Source organism: Phalacrocorax carbo, chromosome 8, assembly GCF_963921805.1.
Source record: "Phalacrocorax carbo chromosome 8, bPhaCar2.1, whole genome shotgun sequence".
NCBI classification, from domain to species: Eukaryota; Metazoa; Chordata; class Aves; order Suliformes; family Phalacrocoracidae; genus Phalacrocorax; species Phalacrocorax carbo.
In genome coordinates, this window is record NC_087520.1 from 23,689,120 (window position 1) to 23,709,277 (window position 20,158).

At 41.5% G+C, this 20,158-nt stretch overlaps 1 protein-coding gene across 7 annotated transcripts in view; it reads left to right on the top strand.

Moving 5' to 3' along the window:
• CTCF (CCCTC-binding factor) overlaps positions 1 to 20,158 on the top strand; it is a 37,205-nt gene that overhangs the window by 10,530 nt on the left and 6,517 nt on the right. For 2 of the 7 annotated variants that reach the window (XM_064459156.1, XM_064459157.1), the window contains 8 exons: positions 1,344 to 1,438; positions 12,522 to 13,314; positions 13,958 to 14,128; positions 15,166 to 15,299; positions 16,802 to 16,922; positions 17,733 to 17,882; positions 19,278 to 19,438; positions 19,864 to 20,046. In XM_064459156.1, coding sequence (XP_064315226.1) covers positions 1,385 to 1,438; positions 12,522 to 13,314; positions 13,958 to 14,128; positions 15,166 to 15,299; positions 16,802 to 16,922; positions 17,733 to 17,882; positions 19,278 to 19,438; positions 19,864 to 20,046 — 1,767 coding nt within the window. In that variant the 5' untranslated portion in view covers positions 1,344 to 1,384. Of the gene's footprint in view, positions 1 to 1,343; positions 1,439 to 7,765; positions 7,863 to 12,521; positions 13,315 to 13,957; positions 14,129 to 15,165; positions 15,300 to 16,801; positions 16,923 to 17,732; positions 17,883 to 19,277; positions 19,439 to 19,863; positions 20,047 to 20,158 lie in introns of those variants that run through there. The other 5 variants (XM_064459161.1, XM_064459160.1, XM_064459158.1 and 2 more) reach the window with 4 other exon arrangements.

Below are 20,158 nucleotides of genomic sequence, written 5' to 3' on the forward strand. Positions count from 1 at the left end.
GAATAGAGAAGTCCTTCACTCCTAAGGCTTTTCTGTGTTAATCACAAGTTTTTAAGTTTTAGGAAATAGCAGCATTCTCCAGGGTCACAAGTCAGGAATAAAACCTCAGCTCCTAATGGTAGCTATTTTATATGCCTACCACTGTGTGCAAGCTCTCATCAGCGTAGAACTTGGCAAGGATGCAGCTTGCGTCAGCAGACTTAATGTGCCCTTAGTGGAGCACACCCCATGTATCCTCTGAGCATCTCCCTTTCTGGTCAGTGAATGTATACAGCATATGTGACTTTTATAGAGCAAATGTTAAGTAAAAAGAGATCAATTCCAAATGCTCTTTTAAAAGCATATTATCACTGAACATCCACAGCTCCAACAAACTTCTTATCAGTAGTGCTCTTTGAAGCTGATAAACAATTAAAAATATGCTTTCCAAGATAAAAATGCAGCCAGAACCCAGACTTAAGTACCTTGTACTAAATAAATGACAGACCAACTGGGGGAGGAAACGCTTAAATTCAGAGGGCATAGAACTAGTGTGAAACTCAACGTTGGCCTGCATCAGAGTGCAGCAAGGATACATGCCTTGCTTGAGAATTACTCCTGTGGAGTTGCTTACTGTTCCCAGGGTTTTTAGCATGTATGCACACCGAGGACTGAAGAGAATTACAGATGAGAAGTAATGTGCTGTCTTGTAAATATTTTGGTTCCATAAATGTGAATATTTTAAGCCCTTAATTGATTAGGGTAATGAAGCTAGTGTCGCAACTCTTCAACAAGCTGAGGCTGTTCTTCCTCACGGTAACAAGGTTTCGAAGTCTGTTAGAGCTGATTTTGTTACTTTATTGATAGTGTTACTTGCTGCATTGACAGTATGTAACAGGTTACACTTGCTCTAACTTACACCCCTTTAACAAAACTGCTTTTGTGTTGTGATTTGGTATTCCACGGCACAGGAGGAAAAGGACACCTGAAGTAGGCATTACCACCTCTAAAATGTCATATTGCATTCTTAATTTGACATGAGGGATATAGAGTGTTAGGTTATAAGAACTGTAAATGCTAAAGAATTTGAGAAGAGGTAGAGAGAGGATTTTGAAATACATTCATTCTTCCTGGTGTAAAAAGTATTAAAGCCAATTAAAATACTCTTTTGGTTTTGGTCAAGGCTTTTTTAAGCGAAGGGGTCCTCAAGCAGTTACCAATGCTGCTATTCTTAGAGGTGTGGGACTGCACATTTCTGTTAAACAAGCATTAAACATTCAGTGATTTCCCCTGCACCACCACCCCTTCTCTTCCCTTTCTTTTTTATGTAGTTTCACTAGTACGACTCATCTGTTCTGTTCCAGAGTGTGTTCTGACATCAAGAGCTGCATGAAGAATAGCAAGCATGAAGAGAACAAATCAGTCCAGGCAGAAGTGCAGAAGCGTCAAGAACATAAATGTAAATTAAGGGGTTTTAAAGCGCGGTATGCGTTCCATGCTGTAGTTTCCTGAACACTTAAAGCTTACACTATTCTGGAAGAAACCCTCTTGCTATGCTTATCTTTTGGCAGGCCTGAGTGTTTGGGCACACCAGAGACCTGGTCTGGATGGAAATAAGTATATTTTTGGCTGGGTGAGTTCTGGCCCAGATTAGTTGCCTGACCAGTTAGCTACAGTGTTAGAAATGCTTGCACTAACATGCGGAAGAGTTGGGGTGGTGTGGGTGGGAATGAGTGGTCAGTTTGAAGGCAGGGATGGCTTCTCTGATGGAGTCGGTGTGTTTGAAAATGAGGCCTTAGTCCTGGTGGAATGCCCTCCAGGTCCTCCAAGGTCAAATGCCTTTGTGGGAATTTTCTTTTTTGCTTCATCTGCTTTGAAGGTTGGTTTTAAAGGCACTTGCAGAGCTTGGTCTATAAGCATATTTGAAACACATGTCCAGATGAATTAGATGTGTGTATAAAATGGGTTAAACTGCTTAAGACTTTAGCATGAGGACCACTATCGAGGGTTCACCCAGGTTTAATTCTGTTTACATCTGTTCCAACGTTTATGAATTCAGATGAACTTTTCTGTGATCTGCAATTCAAAAGCAAGGATGACTTAATTTAGGCTCCAGGAGTTTGTCTTATGTGTTTTCAAAACTCTTCTGGAATTTCCTGTCCCTGCTACAACAACAGTAAAGTACACCTCTACATTTAACAGCCTCTCATTAAGCTAACTAGCACTAACTTTAGTTTTCCTTATATGCAGCAGGGTGTAATTTGTGAGGTAACTAATAGTTACTACATGGGCAGCTGTTGTTCATGGGGTAGGACTGAAGTTACCATCCTGGGGACGAGCGCTCCTGCTCCTCTGATTTGAAGCCTGAATTCCCTTGGCCAGGCAGAGTATTGCTACTTAATGACTACTGGTGCAAAGATAAAAGCAATAGCTGTTTCCCCAAAAATTTGTGCTTGGATACTTGTTCATCTAGTGAAGCCTTAGAGAAAAACAAAAACCAAATACTTGCAGGTTATTATGAAGTCCCCAGAACACCATGAAACTCATTGCACTGGTCTCTTTTCAGGTGTGGTAGTGTCTCGTGTTGCTGTTTTGATATCATGCAGTACTGCATCAGATGACCAAAGAATCCTGCTCTGGTCTGACTAATTTTGAAGAAACACCTTTTTTTGCTGTTAGCAGTTTGCTAATAGCCTAAACGAAAGCCTAAATGAACATGTGAAGGGAAGAATGACCACAGATACTTGCTCATAAAACCATTAACCTTTTCCAGTATCTCCCTACAATGTTTGACTTTACTTTTTGTGGCAGCATATTTAACAGGCTGTTTTAACCTGAAATATTTTTCTGTTTTTCTCAATTTATTACCTTCAAGTATTCAAGTGGTCTTTTGTGAGCTCCTTTGTCACCTTTATGTTATGAAGAACTGTAAAAAGGAGGGACTGATTAGTTTTATGATCCAGCATCAGATGAAAATTAATTCCTCTGTGACTGCTGCTTTTAAAGTGTAAATCTTTCTGTATTTTATACCTGATAAAATGGCATGTTTGTTCTTCTGAAAGGAACTGTCGAATTAGCAAAATAAAACACCTTCCTTAATATATTAAAAAGGGAAATGTTTCCCCAAAATTATTGATATGGAAATGCTTAATTTACATTTCCCCACTTTCACTAGAGAATTCTGTGTGTGACTAAAGAACTAGGGTCATCTGGTGAGATTGTACTAGCAGTTATTGGAAGAAATAGGGGAAATTTAAAATTAAACTTTAAAAGAATGTTAGATAGGAACGAGAAATTAAGGAAGAATTGAACAAGGTTTAAGAACAAGAATATTTACTAAAATTTTCCCTACTACCTTCTCAATAGAACTTTAATTCTCAATCTAAAGGAAAAACAAGGAGGAAGTTGTAATTCCAGAAATAAGGTTTAAACGCTTCTACCAGACTTTCTTCGTTAAAGCTTACCATTGCAAGTTAAAAGTTGGTTATAGCCTAAGTGACTTGAGTACATGTGGGCTTTGTTGTGAGTAGCTGCAGCGATTTTTTTTTTCGTCACAATCTAAATTTCAAGCAGTTGACACTATTGTGTTCTGCTTTCCTCACCATTGTAGGCTACAGCTTATTACAGCAGAATTAGCAGTATTAGCTCTGGAAGAGGCGTGATTCTGGGGCCTTTTGACACTGCAAGGATTAAGAAGGGAGCTTGTTCTGTAAACAGCTGAGGAAAGATATGGAATTAAGGTTTTTTCTGTCTTGCTGGGGGACTATGTGTGCATAGACTCTGTTTTCATGTCTTCCCCCGAGTTCTTGATCCAAAGTAACAAGTTAATTTTATCCCAAGTAACTGCAGAAAACCACAGGTGTGTGCTGTTTGCTGACTGAAAAATAAGGGTCAGTGCTGACTGAAGGTTCTCATTGCTGTGAATTATTGTGCAAGGCATGATGGATGTTTGAAAGAGCTCTGCTAAGATCCCTGGGCAGGAGCAACTAGGAAGATCACTTTCGTAGGTTACAGAAGGAGAGGAAAAAAGAAAAGGTTGGGGAGAAGGCTGGAGGTAGTTGTAGAAATGTCACAGAATGCATTTTGATTTTACAGCAAACCAGCTGTGGGTAGTGAATGTCCTGTGGCCAGGGAGATGGCTTGGCTGTGCTCTTAGGAGTTTTTAAGGGTAAAAGTTAAAGATGACTTTTGATAACGTCTGGCCAAAGCATGCTACCTTCACATAAGTGTAAGTGAAAGGTAACTTTGGTTCACAATTAACAACTAATTGAATAAAATAGTAGTGTGGGGGTTCATCACAGTTAAATGCTATTGACTTTAAACAGGACGATGCCCACAAACTGCCTGTGACCCAGAGGGTTGCAGGATGCTTGAGAAAGTGATTTAACTGGAGTGTGTACTCAGTGGATGACAGGATGGCACAAAGTGGGGGTACGCGGCTCAGTGTAGCCACCTAGCTTCCAGGATGCAAGGTTCTTGGTGCTGTGGTTTGTTTAGAGCTTTAAGCTGGCATTGCTACTTGAGATGGCCCTGGCACTCTTAACCTGCTCCCTTACCTCTGCCCAGGCATTTGTGTGGGGAATCAGATCAGGAACTGAACATGTTCTAACATAATTAACTGCTTTTCCCTGCATTAGTTTTCAGCTGGAATTAGTTCTTGATTGAGTTCATTATGGTGGGTGAATTATTCTGTCAATCTGAAGGAAGGGAAAAGGTGAGAGCAGTTTTTCTGACAGTAGCACTGTGTTTTCCTGTTTTACAGGAGTTATGAAACCATTATGCCAGTTAAGAATCTGGTTTCCTCTCTGTTTAATGGGGAGAAAGGTGGGTTCCTTTAGACAGTTTAGTGTAGGGATCCACTTAAAAGCTTTGAATTGCTCTCTGGAAGAATGTACTCTTCTCCCTGCCCTATTTAGGGAGGCCAGCCTTCCAGCACAGACACCTCAGGTAACTGGCAGCAGGACTCCAGACACTATCAAAGAGGTATATCTGCCTCCCATTCTTTTGCTGGGTCAGTACTTCAGGAAACCATCCTTCTACAACAAGATGTTTGCAACTGCAGCTGTCATTCTGTAGCTTTTTTTTACATATTTCTTGGGGCCTCTTCATGTTGACAGGCCCCTTTTTGTACATAGAAAAAGCACAAGCGTTTATTAACCCATGATGAAGTTCTATCACTCTTCTGTTCTAGGTTTCTTAGTTTTTCTTTTCCTTACTCTCTCCAAGGTGCTAGAATATTTCTCAAAATAATTACCTAATGGTGGATTAATGGGACTGCTTTTTTCTTAATTTAAAACTAATAGATGTTTGAGGTAGTACATCTGATTTTTTTCAGTGCCAGTGTTGTACATGACAAGGAGGAAATGAGAAAGCAGCTGGAGATGGGCATAGCATAGCAGTCATAACCAGTGGATATGGAATTTAATGCAGTAAGCAAATGAAAGCTTTGTTTTCAGCATGAGAAAATTAACTTAATAAAAGAAATTTATCCCAGTTTTTTAGTTTCTGCTGCTGGTAGTGAATCTGTCATGTTTTGCATGTGATAGCGCTGTGAAGATATCCCCTCCCAAGTTATTCACACAGTGGTACCTGTTCCTTAAAGTCTTGTGAGCTTTGTCAAGTAGTTTCACGTTCCTAGGCTTATCTTTAAAAGAAAAAAGAGGGTAAAGTTGGTTCCCTCTTTTGCCTGTTCCTGAATAATTCAACACAAGATTGCTAAGTTTTTGTGCAACTTTCACTTATAATTGGATGCTTAAGTAACTCCACCCCTATTAATCTTCTATATTTCTGTGGGCAAATAGCAAAAGAAGTGGACAAGAGTCTGCTAGGAAATTTCAGTCTCTGTATATAATCTGAATTCTGGATGATCTGTGGGTCTTTGCCTTTATGCACAGCTAGCCTGTTTTGATCCAGCTGAGCCTCTTGAGTGTACTACCATGGCTGAACTCCTCTTAGAGCCACCTTGAGTTCAAGAGCTTTATAGCCATGGTTGTGAAGTGCTGAGACTAAGCTAACAAACTTCTCTTGAGGGTGTGTGGCTCTACACAGAGCTCTTCAGGCATCTTCCCACCACTTTTCCAGTTATGTCAGGATTTTTTTATTCTACTTCCATGCTGTGTGGAGAACAAGATTTGGCATGCTTTTAAACAGAGAGGGGAGCTTTGAGAACAGTGCACATCCACCTAGTTCATATTCTGATTTGTTGCCCATGTAGAGGTGCTACTGATATGCCCAGGAGATTAGAAGCAACTGTAGTAAGAGCAGCACTAGGAAAGGCTATACTTAATGCTTTGTGTTTTCTAAAGCAAATAGACATACACAAAAAGCTGCATTCGTGCCATGTTCATCTCTTAATCGGGGAAGCCCTGCTGGAGGAAAAGCAAGGGCTGCCTGCATGTTAAACTGCCTTATCTTTGACTACGCTTAGTTGGGAGGCTTTTCAGAAGAAAGATATGGCTGTTTCACAATGGGGAAGGATGGGCCAAGCACTCCAGCAGTTACTTTGCACCTGTTAATGTCCTTAAATACTTATAGACATAGATATTGACTGCAAGCAGGAAAAAAACCAAAAAGCCTGTTTGTCCAATGTCCAAAAATGCTCTGTTGGATGTATTTTTTAACAAATCTTTCTCTAAGTTGCAGAAATACTGCATAACTATAGACTCTTCTGTGAACGTTTTGCTTATTCCTCTCTTCAGCTTTCAAAGTTCACAGACTATGCAGGAGAAACATAAGTCTCCCATGTTTTAATATAATGCTTTATTTTCACTCCTGTATCAATTTTACTAAGCGGCTAATCCATAAGTGTCAAAGCCATGCAGATTTTGGAGTGGGGTGTGTTTGTGGATTGACTTGAGTTCAAAGTCTGAATGTGTTGCAGGGTGGGGTTTTTTGCAGCATCATAGCTGCTGATATTTTAATTATTTTATGAATGCCAGATATTTATTGATAGCTAGCATTTGGCTTCATTGTATCTATTGTTTGTTGTGTTTGTTTCAAGTGAACTGTATATTACAGCATTAAATGTACATCTGTCTCTGGGTTTGTACTGTCTGCATTGACATCTAGAGCAAGTTGTCTTTAATGCTTTGACAATTAAGATTAATGCTGTTATAGGACTGCATTAATTGAGTGCTATGTCTCAGTCTTTTTGTGTTGATGTGGTGAGTTTGATCAGCCTTGCTGTACTGGAAGTTTTCTTAAATCATGTTCCTGAATGTTGAGAGTGTACATCTTCTAGCTGAATGCTGTACTGGTTAAGCATGAAGCTTTTGGATGGGACCCAGAATGACAAAATGTTGTATTGTAGTTGGGCTGAGACTCTCCTGTGCTGCAGTTTGTAGGGCTGTTGGCATTAAATGACTTGTTTTTCAAGCAACCTTTTGATCAATTTCACTGGAGTAAGGTGTCAGTTGTATCAAACGCATACCCCATCTTATTTCTGCTTGTTTCAGTTCTTCAGATGAGCTGCCCATCAGTTACTTGAGAAAGCTCAGGCCTATTGTTTGGATGGCACAACTTCTTACCAGGCAAATTGGATTGTGACAGTGCGTTGAATTGTTTAGTGACGCAGTGTCTCTCATTTGAGTTGGTAGAGCCTGTTGAGCGAGCATGTACGTAAAGACTAGTTTGAGCTATTACATGGGAATTGTGGTTTTGATTTCAGATGTTCTCTGGTCTTCCTTGGTCACTCTCCTTATTCTGGAAGCTCTTCTCTCTTGGTTTTTTTTAGTTCTCATTTACCAAATAATTTTCTGTTAACCTGCTGCTTTGTTTTCCTTTTTAGATTCAGTCATTGTGGATCTAAACTATTGGTATAAGGTACAGTAACTGGTAGGAAGAGAGCTGAAGATAAAAGCCAGAAATAAAAGGTTGGGAGAATGGTAAGACAAAATATATTCAGCAGTCTTTATTCCTAGTGTTCCACTGCTATAATGGTCTTAGTTGCAGCAAACATGTTCTCTGAAATGTTGGAAACTTTTTCTCAGAACTTGGCTGGATAATTTCTAGGAGTGTAAATCTAAAAAGTTGAGGAAGACCTGCTTTATTAAAATTAGCAGAAATGGAAAATCGTCAGCAAGCTGCAGGATCTCATCCAGCGAGTTGATGGTATCTTCTGGTGACTCCTCCAATAAATCTAAAACTTCCCCTAAAACCAACTTTGTGAAAAAGGAGGAGTAAGTTTAAAAAAAAAAAAACGAAAGGAAAAAAATGCTGGCAAATACTTGTGACAGAGTGATTGAGATGTGACATGGACAAGCAGCACAAAGCTCACCACAGCAGAGATCGAGTGTCTTTCCAGAGAACTTACTTAGTAGGAAAGAGCCCATACATTTTTGCCTAGTCCCTTTTCGTCTCAAGTTTAGCGGCCATCCTGTGTCCCCCTAGTTGTAGAAGTATTTTAATTTGAAAATCCACACTTTCTTGAGATGAAATCTTGGCAGATCAGCAAGATTTTTTAGCTGGCCAAGACATCAGTTGAGACTCCTTCTGTATTTCTGTAGTACATTGTTAATATAACCTGGAGTGGTTTGTAGTTTCCTTAAAAATACTGTTAACATTTCCTCTGCTGGCAAGAACCTGGTTTAAAAACAGTGTCTTTCAGATTAATTTTTTGAGAGGAACAGACCGTAGTGCATAGCATGGAATAGGCAGGAGTAAATGCTTATCTGTGCGATGAATTTTAGAGTACAGGAGGTCTGAGTCACAACGAACTAGAGGGCAGTGAAAGAGGATGTGGTAGGAGACGGTCTCGGCTGTGTTGCTGCAGTGCATGTTGCTCACCGCTGGAGGACAGCCGTGCTTTGCCAGGCCCGCTGCTTTGGGGTCTGGCTCTCGCAGGAGGATGTTATGAGTAGTGACAGGTAACTCCAGGGTAAGAGATAAGCATCTCTAAAATAAGAGAGCGAGCTGGAAGAAATAGGGGTATCTTAGTTTCTTTACTGAATCGTTGTTAAGAGTCCTTCCACTTACTTCACACATGTGAACACCCTTCATTGTGAGCATACTTTGAACAAAGTCTTGCCTGCTGGTGTTTATTTGGTCTCAGTGTAAGCCTGCTTTCCTAGGCTGTCAAACCTTCCTGGCAAGATGAGCCATATGCCAAAGTCGTCAAGTATGAGCGATCTGTTCCTTTGTGGACACACAATTTTTTTGGTGTGCAAGTCTGGGAGATGAAGCTTTCCTACGCTCTGCTGGAGGACCTGCTTCTGCAGGATCCTAGAGGACACTGGTAAATCTTGGCCTGTTGGCTTGCTTTCAGGTGACTTAGTTTTGTTACTAGCTTCGATATTGGCACTTAATGTGAAGGTCCTTATGAGAGCCCCACCTGAACTGCTCAGAGCTGCTTGTTTTTGTGTCAAGGTTTCTGACCTCTGCTCTGTTCCTCTATAAGGCACCAAAGTGGAACTGCATTAGGTTTGCAGATGGGCTTTTGTCATTTTTTTTTTTCCTTCCGTCTTAAATCTCGTCCATCTAAATCCAGTTGGTGGGCAGTCACGAGCAGGTTCCACAGTGCTCAGTTTTGACGCCAGTCTTATTTAATATCTTTATCAGTGATCTGGATGAGGGGATTGAGTGCACCCTCAGTAAGTTTGCAGATGACACCAAATTGAGTGGGAATGTCAATCTCAAGGGTAGGAAGGCTCTGCAGAGGGATCCTAGACAGGCGGGATCAATGGGCCGAGGTCAGTTGTATGAGGTTTAACAAGGCCAAGTGCCGGGTCCTGCAGTGGGGTCACAATAACCCCATGCAATGCTACAGGCTTGGGGAAAAGTGGCTGGAGAGCTGCCTGGCGGAGAAGGACCTGGGTGTGTTGGTTGACAGCCGGCTGAGCACGAGCCAGCAGTGTGCCCGAGTGGCCAAGGCGGCCAACAGCATCCTGGCTTGTATCAGGAATAGCGTGGCCAGCAGGAGCAGGGCAGTGATCGTGCCCCTGTACTCAGCACTGAATACTGTGTTCAGCACCTTGAATACTGGGTTCAGTTTTGGACCACTCAGTACAAGAAGGACATTAAGTTGCTGGAGTGTGTCCAGAGCAGGGCAACGAAGCTGGTGAAGGGTCTGGAGAACGAGTCTTATGAGGAAAGGTTGAGGGAGCTGGGGTTGTTTAGTCTGGAGAAGAGGAGGCTGAGGGGAGACCTTATTGTTCTCTACAACTACCTGAAAGGAGGTTGTAGTGAGGTGGGTGCTGGTCTCTTCTCCCAAGTCACTAGTGATGGGATGAGATGAAATGGCCTCAAGCTGCGTCAGGGGAGGTTTAGATTGGATATTAGGAAAAATGTCTTTACTGAAAGAGTGGTCAGGCATTGGCACAGGCTGCGCAGAGAGGTGGTGGAGTTGCCATCCATGGTGGTATTTAAAAGATGTGTAGATGTGGCACCTCAGGGCATGGTTTAGGGGGCATGGTGGTGTTGGGTTGGGGGTTGGATTTGATGATCCTAGTGGTCTTTTCCAACATTTATTCTATGATTACTGCCCCCTGAGCTATTTACCACATTCTCATATTTTGTTTAGCTCTTTCCTTCCTTTTCTGTTAAGAGTCTTTTGGTCACCTGAAGAGGCTTCTTGTGTGTGTCTCTCTGCAAATACTTGATATAATTGAAAAACAATTTGCTCCAAGTGTTTCACAGTTGCTGTAGGCCAAAGACCAGTGCTCTGTTCTGATCACCTGCTGGCTAGTGTTAAATACTTGCATCATCTTGTGTACTTCAGCTGTTTGTCCATATGGATTTGCTCTGACTTGAAAAGCTGATGGGTGATAAAGGAAAGGAGAGGCCGGATTCCTGCAGGGAGTGTGCATGAAGCCATATGTCAGTAATTCTGGGTATCTGGTGCCCCCTGGAGACTGCTGCTGCCCACAGCATAATGAATATCAAGACCGCACATTAATACTGAGCAGGCTGAAGAACAATATGAACTATATTGTTCTCAACGGAAGTGGAGGATACCAGAAAAGGCAGTAGAGTAAAAGCAATAAAAACAATTACATATCTTGTCATTCTTAAAGATAATGAAGACTAACAGCTGTGTTTCATGTCTGTGCATATAAGCCTGTGTATTTAAAAAATTAGTATGCAAGATTAAGTGTAGGTATTTGAAAGTAGCGTGATATGAGGGTTAAGTGTTAAGTTCACAAGGCAGGTTAAATAGATTCTGTTAGCTAGTCTGAGGGCCACTCAATCTAATAGGAAAATGTTGAAGACTCTTATCAAATCTGGAATTGGAATCAGAACTTCATCACTAGCTTTGTAAGGAAACTGGCATTTTTGTTACTTATTTCAACAGTAAAATTGACCATGGTACCTTTCTAACGCTTAAGTGAGGGGTATAATAAATTGTATCCTGATGCAAGGAATGTATTTGACATGATTGTGGAATCTGCTTTCATTTTTCCAAATTAAACCACCTGAAACAGGGTTAGGCTTAAAAAATACTACTTTACTATGATTTTCATTATTTTCATTTTGGGAAAAAGGCAGCTGCAAAAAGGTCACTTCTTTTAGCTGCTATTACTCTTGAAACAACCTTCCTGCAGAATGCAAACAGAGGAATTCCATATTTGACACTGAGTGCACAGAAGAATGCTGGATGGTCTAGTCTGAGCAGGAAGAAAATCCCAATGTTACGCATGTAACCCTGAAAATAATGGCATACAGTTAAGGCCCACCAAAATGCTGAGCTTCAGTATTGTTGCTTGCTTATGATATGGGTAGATTTAACCCAGGTGCCATGAGAAAGCAGTAGAGTCCGCTAGCTCTGAGTCCACATCATTTAAATTGAAGTAAAATTTTCTGAGCCTTGTTTGCCTGCTGCAGCTCATTCACACCAAAGGGGGCACCGGGCATCATCCTCTGCTCTGCTCATGGGCCAGGTGATGTCCAGAAGTGGGAGCAGGAATTGAAATCCAGGCTGCTTGCAAAAAATATACTTGACTAACTTATGTCCTTTCATTTTTGTTGTTCAGGTGAGATTTAAACATACAGGAAACAACAGTAGTTTGACACAAAACAAGTGAGGCTTAAGTTCTTGTCCTCAGTTCTTAGTGCTTTTTCTTCTGGAAAAGTTCTGCAGTTCTCAAATATAATTCTTTCACGTTGGCTTTCTAGTTTTAACAGTATATTATTTTTGTGCCTTTAAAATTTATAGCCAAAGCCTGCCTCTGGTATTGCTAAGCCATGTAAAGTGACTAAACAAGCTCAATAAGGAATAATACTGCCGTACATCTTTCCTGTGAGATTTGTGGTCTTTGAGAAATGGGAACATGCATATCACTTAATCTCTCCTCCTTGCTTTCCTTCCTTTCCAAGAAACCCATACAGTTGTCTCACTTCAGGCAGCGTTCTGTGATTGCCTTGGCTTACAGTGGCATTAGGCTAGTGGAGACTTAGAGTTCTCAAATCCTGTTTTCTGAATATACTTTCAGTACATTGCTGCTGTTGAGCTGGTGGTTTTCAGTTAGGCCACTTGGCCCTCTGTGGGGTTTGTGCAGTTGTTAAAATACATTGGATGGTGTGCATCATTCATTCTCTTGTTTCTACAGCAGGAAGGTGAAATGGAAGGTGAGGCAGTTGAAGCTATTGTGGAGGAATCAGAAACTTTTATTAAGGGGAAAGAGAGAAAAACCTATCAGAGACGCCGTGAAGGTGGGCAGGAGGACGATGCTTGTCATATGCCACCAAATCAAGCAGATGGAGGTGAAGTAGTGCAGGATGTCAACAGTGGTGTGCAGATGGTGATGATGGAACAGCTGGATCCAACCCTTCTTCAAATGAAGACTGAAGTAATGGAAGGTGCAGTGCCTCAAGAAACAGAGGCCACGGTGGATGACACACAGATCATAACACTTCAGGTTGTTAATATGGAAGAGCAGCCTATAAACCTTGGTGAGCTTCAGCTGGTCCAAGTACCTGTACCAGTGACTGTACCTGTTGCCACCACGTCTGTGGAAGAACTTCAGGGAGCTTATGAAAATGAGGTTTCCAAAGGAGGCCTGCAAGAGGGAGAGCCCATGATCTGTCACACCCTCCCTTTACCAGAAGGCTTCCAAGTAGTGAAAGTGGGTGCAAATGGTGAGGTGGAGACACTGGAACAAGGTGAACTTCAGCCACAGGAAGATCCCAATTGGCAAAAAGATCCAGACTATCAGCCACCAGCCAAAAAAACAAAGAAAAACAAAAAGAGTAAGCTTCGCTACACCGAGGAAGGCAAAGATGTGGATGTCTCTGTGTATGACTTTGAAGAGGAGCAGCAGGAGGGTTTGTTGTCAGAGGTCAATGCAGAAAAGGTGGTGGGCAATATGAAACCACCTAAACCAACAAAAATTAAAAAGAAAGGTAAGCTCCCCATCTGCAAATTCATTTTGAAATTGGATTTGTTACGGTGGAACCTTGCAATGTGATCGAAGTGACTGAGTAGATGCAGGTGGGAGTAAAGCAGAAATGCCCAATGTCGCTTATGCTTTATATAAGAGCTCAGAATAGAGCTCAGCTCTATTGTTTCTTGGGCAAACCTCCTATCACCACCTATAAAGGAGCTCATTTTCCTCAAGCATGATGCTGTGGCATTAGTCTTGCCATACAGCTACAGTTGAAAAGATTCTTCTCTTTGTTGTAATACGTATGTAAGAATTTGTGTACGTGTGGTTTACATCAGGAACCAACAGTATAATTAGTTCTGTGGGTTTTTCCTAACCAATTGCTGGGTAGGGTAGGTGGTGCAAAATACAACTTTTCTTAAAACTGTAAATTGAGGCACCCTTTTTAGAGTGGAGAAGGAACACTGAGTGCTGGCATACTAATGAAAACCGAAGTCAAGCCAGCCATAGGCAATGACTGTTTCTAAGGATTTAATGGTACATGATGTGGTTCCTTGTAGTAGTTGTACCTCCAAGAATCTCTCCTTTTCCCTGCTGATCTCTTACATAATGCAGTAGACCACAGTACTGTCAAGAGTAAAGATGATTTCCTTCATGGCTAGGTGTAAAGAAGACATTCCAGTGTGAACTGTGCAGTTACACTTGTCCGCGTCGTTCCAACTTGGACCGCCACATGAAAAGCCACACTGATGAAAGACCACATAAGTGCCATCTCTGTGGCAGGGCTTTTCGGACAGTCACATTGCTGAGGAACCACCTCAACACTCACACAGGTACCCTTGCTTTTGCATACATTGTTTTTGTAGGATCTATTCTCTTTAGAATAGATAGAAAACCAGGGTGGATCTGTCTTCAGTCTGTTTAATTCCACTTACAGAATAAACTAAAAAGAAAGAAACTATGCAGTGCTGTTGTTCATTTCTCATTTGAAGTCAGTTTTCTGCCTGGCCAGATCAGGTGCAAAGCTCATTGGTACATAGGTATAAGGCTGATCCTGGGCTTGATCTGAAATCACCTGAAGTTATAGAAAATGCTCCGTTTGTCTTGTGCATTAGTTGTGTTCCAAGCTTTGTGTCACCACTGCTGCTTGCAGAAAAGTAAGATGAGAATGAGGCTGGAGTTAAACATAAGGGAGCTGAAAATAGCAAAAAGATCCCCAACCCAAAACGAACAAACACACCCACAAAAAAACCCCCACTACCACTAAAAAAAAGCCCTCATCAAACCCCCAAGCAATAGATTATGAAGTGGACCAACAGAACTTATGGCTAGGAAGCGTAGCACACTTCTGTTTCTCCTTACAAGTTTCTGGTGTAGAACTATGAGGTGTTAAAAATGTGTAGACATGGCACTTCAGGGCATGGTTTAGGAGGCCTGGTGGTGTTGGGTCGGGGGTTGGACTTAATGATCTTAGAGGTCTTTTCCTATCTTAATGATTCTATGATTCTAGGTACCTGAACTGTAATTAAGCTTTTTGTGACCTTTCTGCCAGGAAAAAAGTGTCACATCCCTCGTGTTCTCTACCTACCTACATTATGTCTAACTGGATGGTTTAAAATTTGTAAATAACCAAGTGATACAAAAAGAAGAGAGTTTGCTTCCTCATTGAAAGGTTATTAATTCTCTAAGATCTTCAGTCCATTAGTTATGTATACAAAAGTTGTGATGCCTGCATACTATTTGTTGCTCTAATCTTTCAGAACATGAAAGCAATGTTGCTAAATCACTTTAAAAGAAAAAAATGTCCCATATTTTCTTTTGCCACTAAACCTGACTGTCATCATCTTCCTCTTCTGCTGTAAACGATTAGGTACTCGCCCTCACAAGTGCCCAGACTGCGACATGGCCTTTGTGACCAGTGGAGAGTTGGTTCGGCATCGCCGCTACAAACATACCCATGAGAAACCCTTCAAATGTTCAATGTGTGATTATGCTAGTGTGGAGGTATGTTAGTTAATTGTTACAGCACTGAATATTTCCTTGTATGCTTCAAAGCCTGTTTACAGTCTGTTACGAACTCTGTTCTTGTACATTTTCTCTTTGGCCATTTGTTTAAAAGGCTCTAAGCAAAAACGTTGCAAATCAGGTCTGCTCATAGAAGCAAATGGTGGGGCTTCCCTAGTTATTGAGAGAACAGTTTGAGAGCATGTATGCATAGAAATCCTAGGCGATATCCATTTCTTTTTTGGAGACGATAGTTGTTGTCATTGTTTCTTAAATTATTCGGCCTTTAAGATGATTGCAGGAATTGTAGTGTGCTCCACGTTGAAGGAGGCAGCCATCTTCTGCTGCAGTAGGGTGTACTTTCAGACTAGAGGTGCCCTCCCATTTTAGAAACATGCATTCTGCATGTTATCTGTTTATGCCATTAAGGTGACTGTAGCGAAAATTAATGAGCCTTTGCCTCAATATTGGTGAAAAGTAGCTTTGCTAATACTGGAGTGATTGACCAATTTGCTCGAGCAAATTAAGCTTCCTTGAGTGCACTCTCCTATGCAGTATTGCTACTTATGCTGCAGGACAGCTTCTGTATTGTGATAGGAAATTTGAGCAAGCTGATGAGCAATGTAATTGAAAAAAAAAAAGGGGGATGTCTGCAGTGGAAGAAGGCTACAGTGGGGAGAGGCTGAGTACGGCCTTTTCGTCCTACCCATGCTGTGGCTGCAGTGCTGTAATTCCAGTCCCTGTGGTTTGCATGCTGAATAACTTGTGCTGCAGTGGTTTTCATGGTATGAATTAGGAAAGAATAACCAAGTTATTCCTTATGCGAGCTCGTGCTGTGTTTTATAGGCATAGGTTGGTGATTAAACAGCATGGTCAGGCTGGAGTAGAAAAATGCCTTAACATCGGTGTTCATGCCTACCTTTAAGCTGGATTCATGCCTTCTAGAGAAGCACAAATCCAGCTTAATCTTCCTTCAAGAGAGGAAAGGAATTAAGCCACCCTGTTGATTGCAGGACTAGATTTTTGTTGTTCTTAGCAAGAAATTGATTTATCTTCTCTCTCAAAGTAACTGGAGAGGACCCAAGAAAGCCCCCTGTGGAGAATAATATACTGTAGAGGGGACGGTAACCCCTGCAATGTTTCCTGCATCCATGCTTTCCCAGAACATTTTCTTGTGTTTCTTCAGGATACTTTCAAATTTTAGTGGGTTTTCAGATGCAGATATGGTCAATAATAGTAAGGTGAGCACAAGACTAAACTAGGCTGCACTGAAGGTAGGAACAAGCATCGAGCAAGACCAGGAATGAGGTTGGGAGGTGAAGTAGAATTGGCAGGAGCTAGTGGCTATGTGCAGTGTGATAATGGGATTGGAGCATGCTTGCTTGTTTCAGTGGCTAGTATAAATAAAACCAGACTACCATAAACTCTTAACTGCTTTCTTGTACTTTTGGCAATCTGACCTGCTCATCTATGCTAACTTCAGTCTTGCTGTTGACTTCCAGGTTAGCAAATTGAAACGGCACATCCGTTCTCACACTGGAGAGCGTCCGTTCCAGTGCAGCTTGTGCAGCTATGCCAGCAGGGATACCTACAAACTGAAGAGACACATGAGGACCCACTCTGGTATCAATGCTGTGTTTCTTTAGTGTGGGTTTTTTTATGTTTTAGTGTCAGCGCTGAGGCTGTGTACAGTGTGTGCTAACACTTAAACACCAAAAAAAATACTATTTTTTAATTTAATGTAAAACCTTTATAGAAGAGAACGCACAGTGATTTGTAAGCGCTAGTAAATTCATAACCTGATAGTAATTGCTGCATTGAGAAATGAGCTTGGAGGATTCTGATTTCCAGTTTGACTGTGAGCTGATAAAATACAGGCAATTCTAGTAGGGAGAGAAGAAACTTCTTCTGTTATCAGTGTTCCGCTTCCAGTTGAACTTTATAGACATTTGCAGTTTCATGCTTGAGTGTAATTACAAAAGCATCTCCTGCATGTTTGTAAAGAGTCTAAATTTTTTATTCAGTAGAAATAGGGTTGGATGTTACTGGAGTGCCAAATTAATCATACTGCTAAAATTGGAAGGGGGAAAAAAAAAATGCCCTTGCCTGTATTCATGAGCTTTCAGAACCCCCACCCCCCAAAAAAATCTGATGCCGCTTGCTGTCTTCTGGCAGCCTGTGTGCATAGGTCTTCCATTCATCTCCAAGTAAGGATAACAATTTAACTCATTTGCTTAGCAGTTGAACTCAAGTCTCTTTGTAGAAAGACACATACTGGAGCTAAAACTTCTGGAGAAAGAGACATTATTGAGCTCTTTCTAGAGTTACTATTTCTATCAACTAGCTGTTGCAAGTTTCCTGGGAGGTGGTTTTGTTTGGTGAGATTTTTTTAAATTAAAGTACTTGTGCTATTTTTCCCTTCTGCTACTGAAGGAGAGAAGCCATATGAATGTTACATCTGCCATGCTCGCTTCACTCAGAGTGGTACCATGAAGATGCACATTTTGCAGAAGCACACAGAGAACGTGGCCAAATTTCACTGTCCTCACTGTGATACTGTTATAGCGAGAAAGAGTGACTTGGGTATGTATCTCTCAAAAGTGGCCACTTAGTGAAGATTCTACAAAACACTCCCCAGAATTAGAGTTCATAACACAGCTGCTGTCTCTTCTGGGTTTTTCAACCTAATAATTCTGGTAAATGTACAACATGAAGTACAGGCTTAGATGTGTGGCTGGTAATACACACTTCTAGCTTACAGCAGCAGCTGCAAACTATAAGAATTTTCAGTTTCTCTTTGTTACTTGAAAATGTAGCATGTTTTACAAGCATACAAGGCAAGCTACTGTTTTCAGACCCACAGATGAAAGTCATTTATTGAACTTGGATTGCGATTACAACTGCATATCAACTGGAGTCTGAAAAACCAGACGATCACTTGGCTTGACCTCTTGCACATTGGAAGCCATTAAGTTTCATGCAGAGATATTTTCATCAAGCTAAAAGGTTTGAATTAGATAGACCAGATAATTTTCCAGGATGTGAAGCTGTGTGCTACAGAGGATAGGAGAGACTGAATTGTCACAAAAGCCCTGAGTCCTTGCAGTAGGAGAGTCTTGATCTATGAGCAGTACCCAGTGTGATTTCAGCAGGCAAGCTCTCTTATGTTCTACAAGAAGGTGAAAAAATATCACGTCCAGAGCAGCCGAGCAGAAGGAAGAAGCCACGATTTGGCAGAACTTTCTGTCTGTAAACAAAATATTGCCCAAGGATGGGAAGGCAGGCTGCCTTCCAGTAAAGACAAGTGTAAAGTGCCACGGTGAGAGGCAGTTTGAGAGAATGGCAGTCAGTTGATGTGAGGAGCAAATGAGCTGGTTTACAATGGTGAAAAACTGCTGTTATCTTTGAAGAATATTGTTCTAATAATGCTTTATCTACCCTAAGCTACCTTGTGCAGCTGTGGTATGCTCTTAGTTGGGGGATTTTAAAGTTACTAAAACCTCTGTTGGGGATTATCTGCTGGTATCCCTGTTGCCTTCTAGCCCTGTCACTCTGACTTCTAATCCTGCAGAAAATCCTGTTTCTCCCAGTGTATTACCTGGCTTCGGGCTGTATCCAGGCAATTCAGGGTAGTCTTAAACATAACAGTCCACAAGACTCTTTAGTTTGACAATCATATGTTACAAATGCAAGGGTACTCTCTCAGCACAGATTGTGACTAATAACGAAATCTAGATTACTGTGGAAGAATTTGGAGTTTTTCAGCAGTTTCAGTTTTTCAGTTTCTGTCTAGAAACTGTTCTGGTTGCTTTTAATTATGAGTCTTTTAGGTTTATAGTTGAATCCTAAATCAACTACTTCACTTTCTTTGGTTGAGCTCATGAGCATGTGGAAGGAAGATCGCTAAGGGGACTGTAGGCTAGTTTTCCATGCTTGGAAAGCCAGGATGACTAAAACCTCTGATTCTTTTGCTCCTAGGCGTCCATTTGCGAAAGCAGCATTCCTACATTGAACAGGGCAAGAAGTGTCGCTATTGTGATGCTGTGTTTCATGAGCGGTATGCCCTCATACAGCATCAAAAGTCTCACAAGAATGAGAAGCGCTTCAAGTGTGACCAGTGCGATTATGCATGCAGACAGGTAAGCTGGTGGGACTGGCACCCCTTATGAGTGTGAGAATGAACAGGATCTAAAAGTATGAGGTGGAAATGTTAGCTGTTAAGTTTGACCAGCTGTCAAGATCGATTAGCTCTCTAAATCTTTTGAAGGGTGTGAAGGAAAGTTCAGTGGCCTTCGTTTCTTGGTGCAGTGCTCCCCTGTAGAGAAGTGGTTTCTAAGTCATCACTTTGATATATCTGTTGACAAAGGGATAAGAGTCCATACACGATGGAGGTAGCTAGGACTGAATATGCTATCAACCAAGATATTCTCACATTCCTGTGGAATCATCCATTCCTTGCTATTAACGATGAAGTTTTGGCATCCTTTTAGCTGAAAATTTGCTCTTCTGTATCCACGTGTCTGAGTTCTTGGGTTACTTTTCCTGTCTTGCTTGTCCCGGTCAGGAGCGGCACATGGTCATGCATAAACGGACCCATACTGGAGAAAAGCCTTATGCCTGTAGCCATTGTGATAAAACTTTCCGTCAGAAACAGCTCCTCGATATGCACTTCAAACGATATCACGATCCCAACTTTGTCCCTGCTGCCTTTGTCTGTTCCAAGTGTGGCAAAACATTCACTCGCAGGGTAAGGGACTATGCTGGTCTGAATTGTGGGGATTTGGGGTGGAATGCAGCTATCAGCCAAGGGGAGGGGAACATGTTTACCCAGAAGGAAAGGTGGGTAAGATATGGGGCAC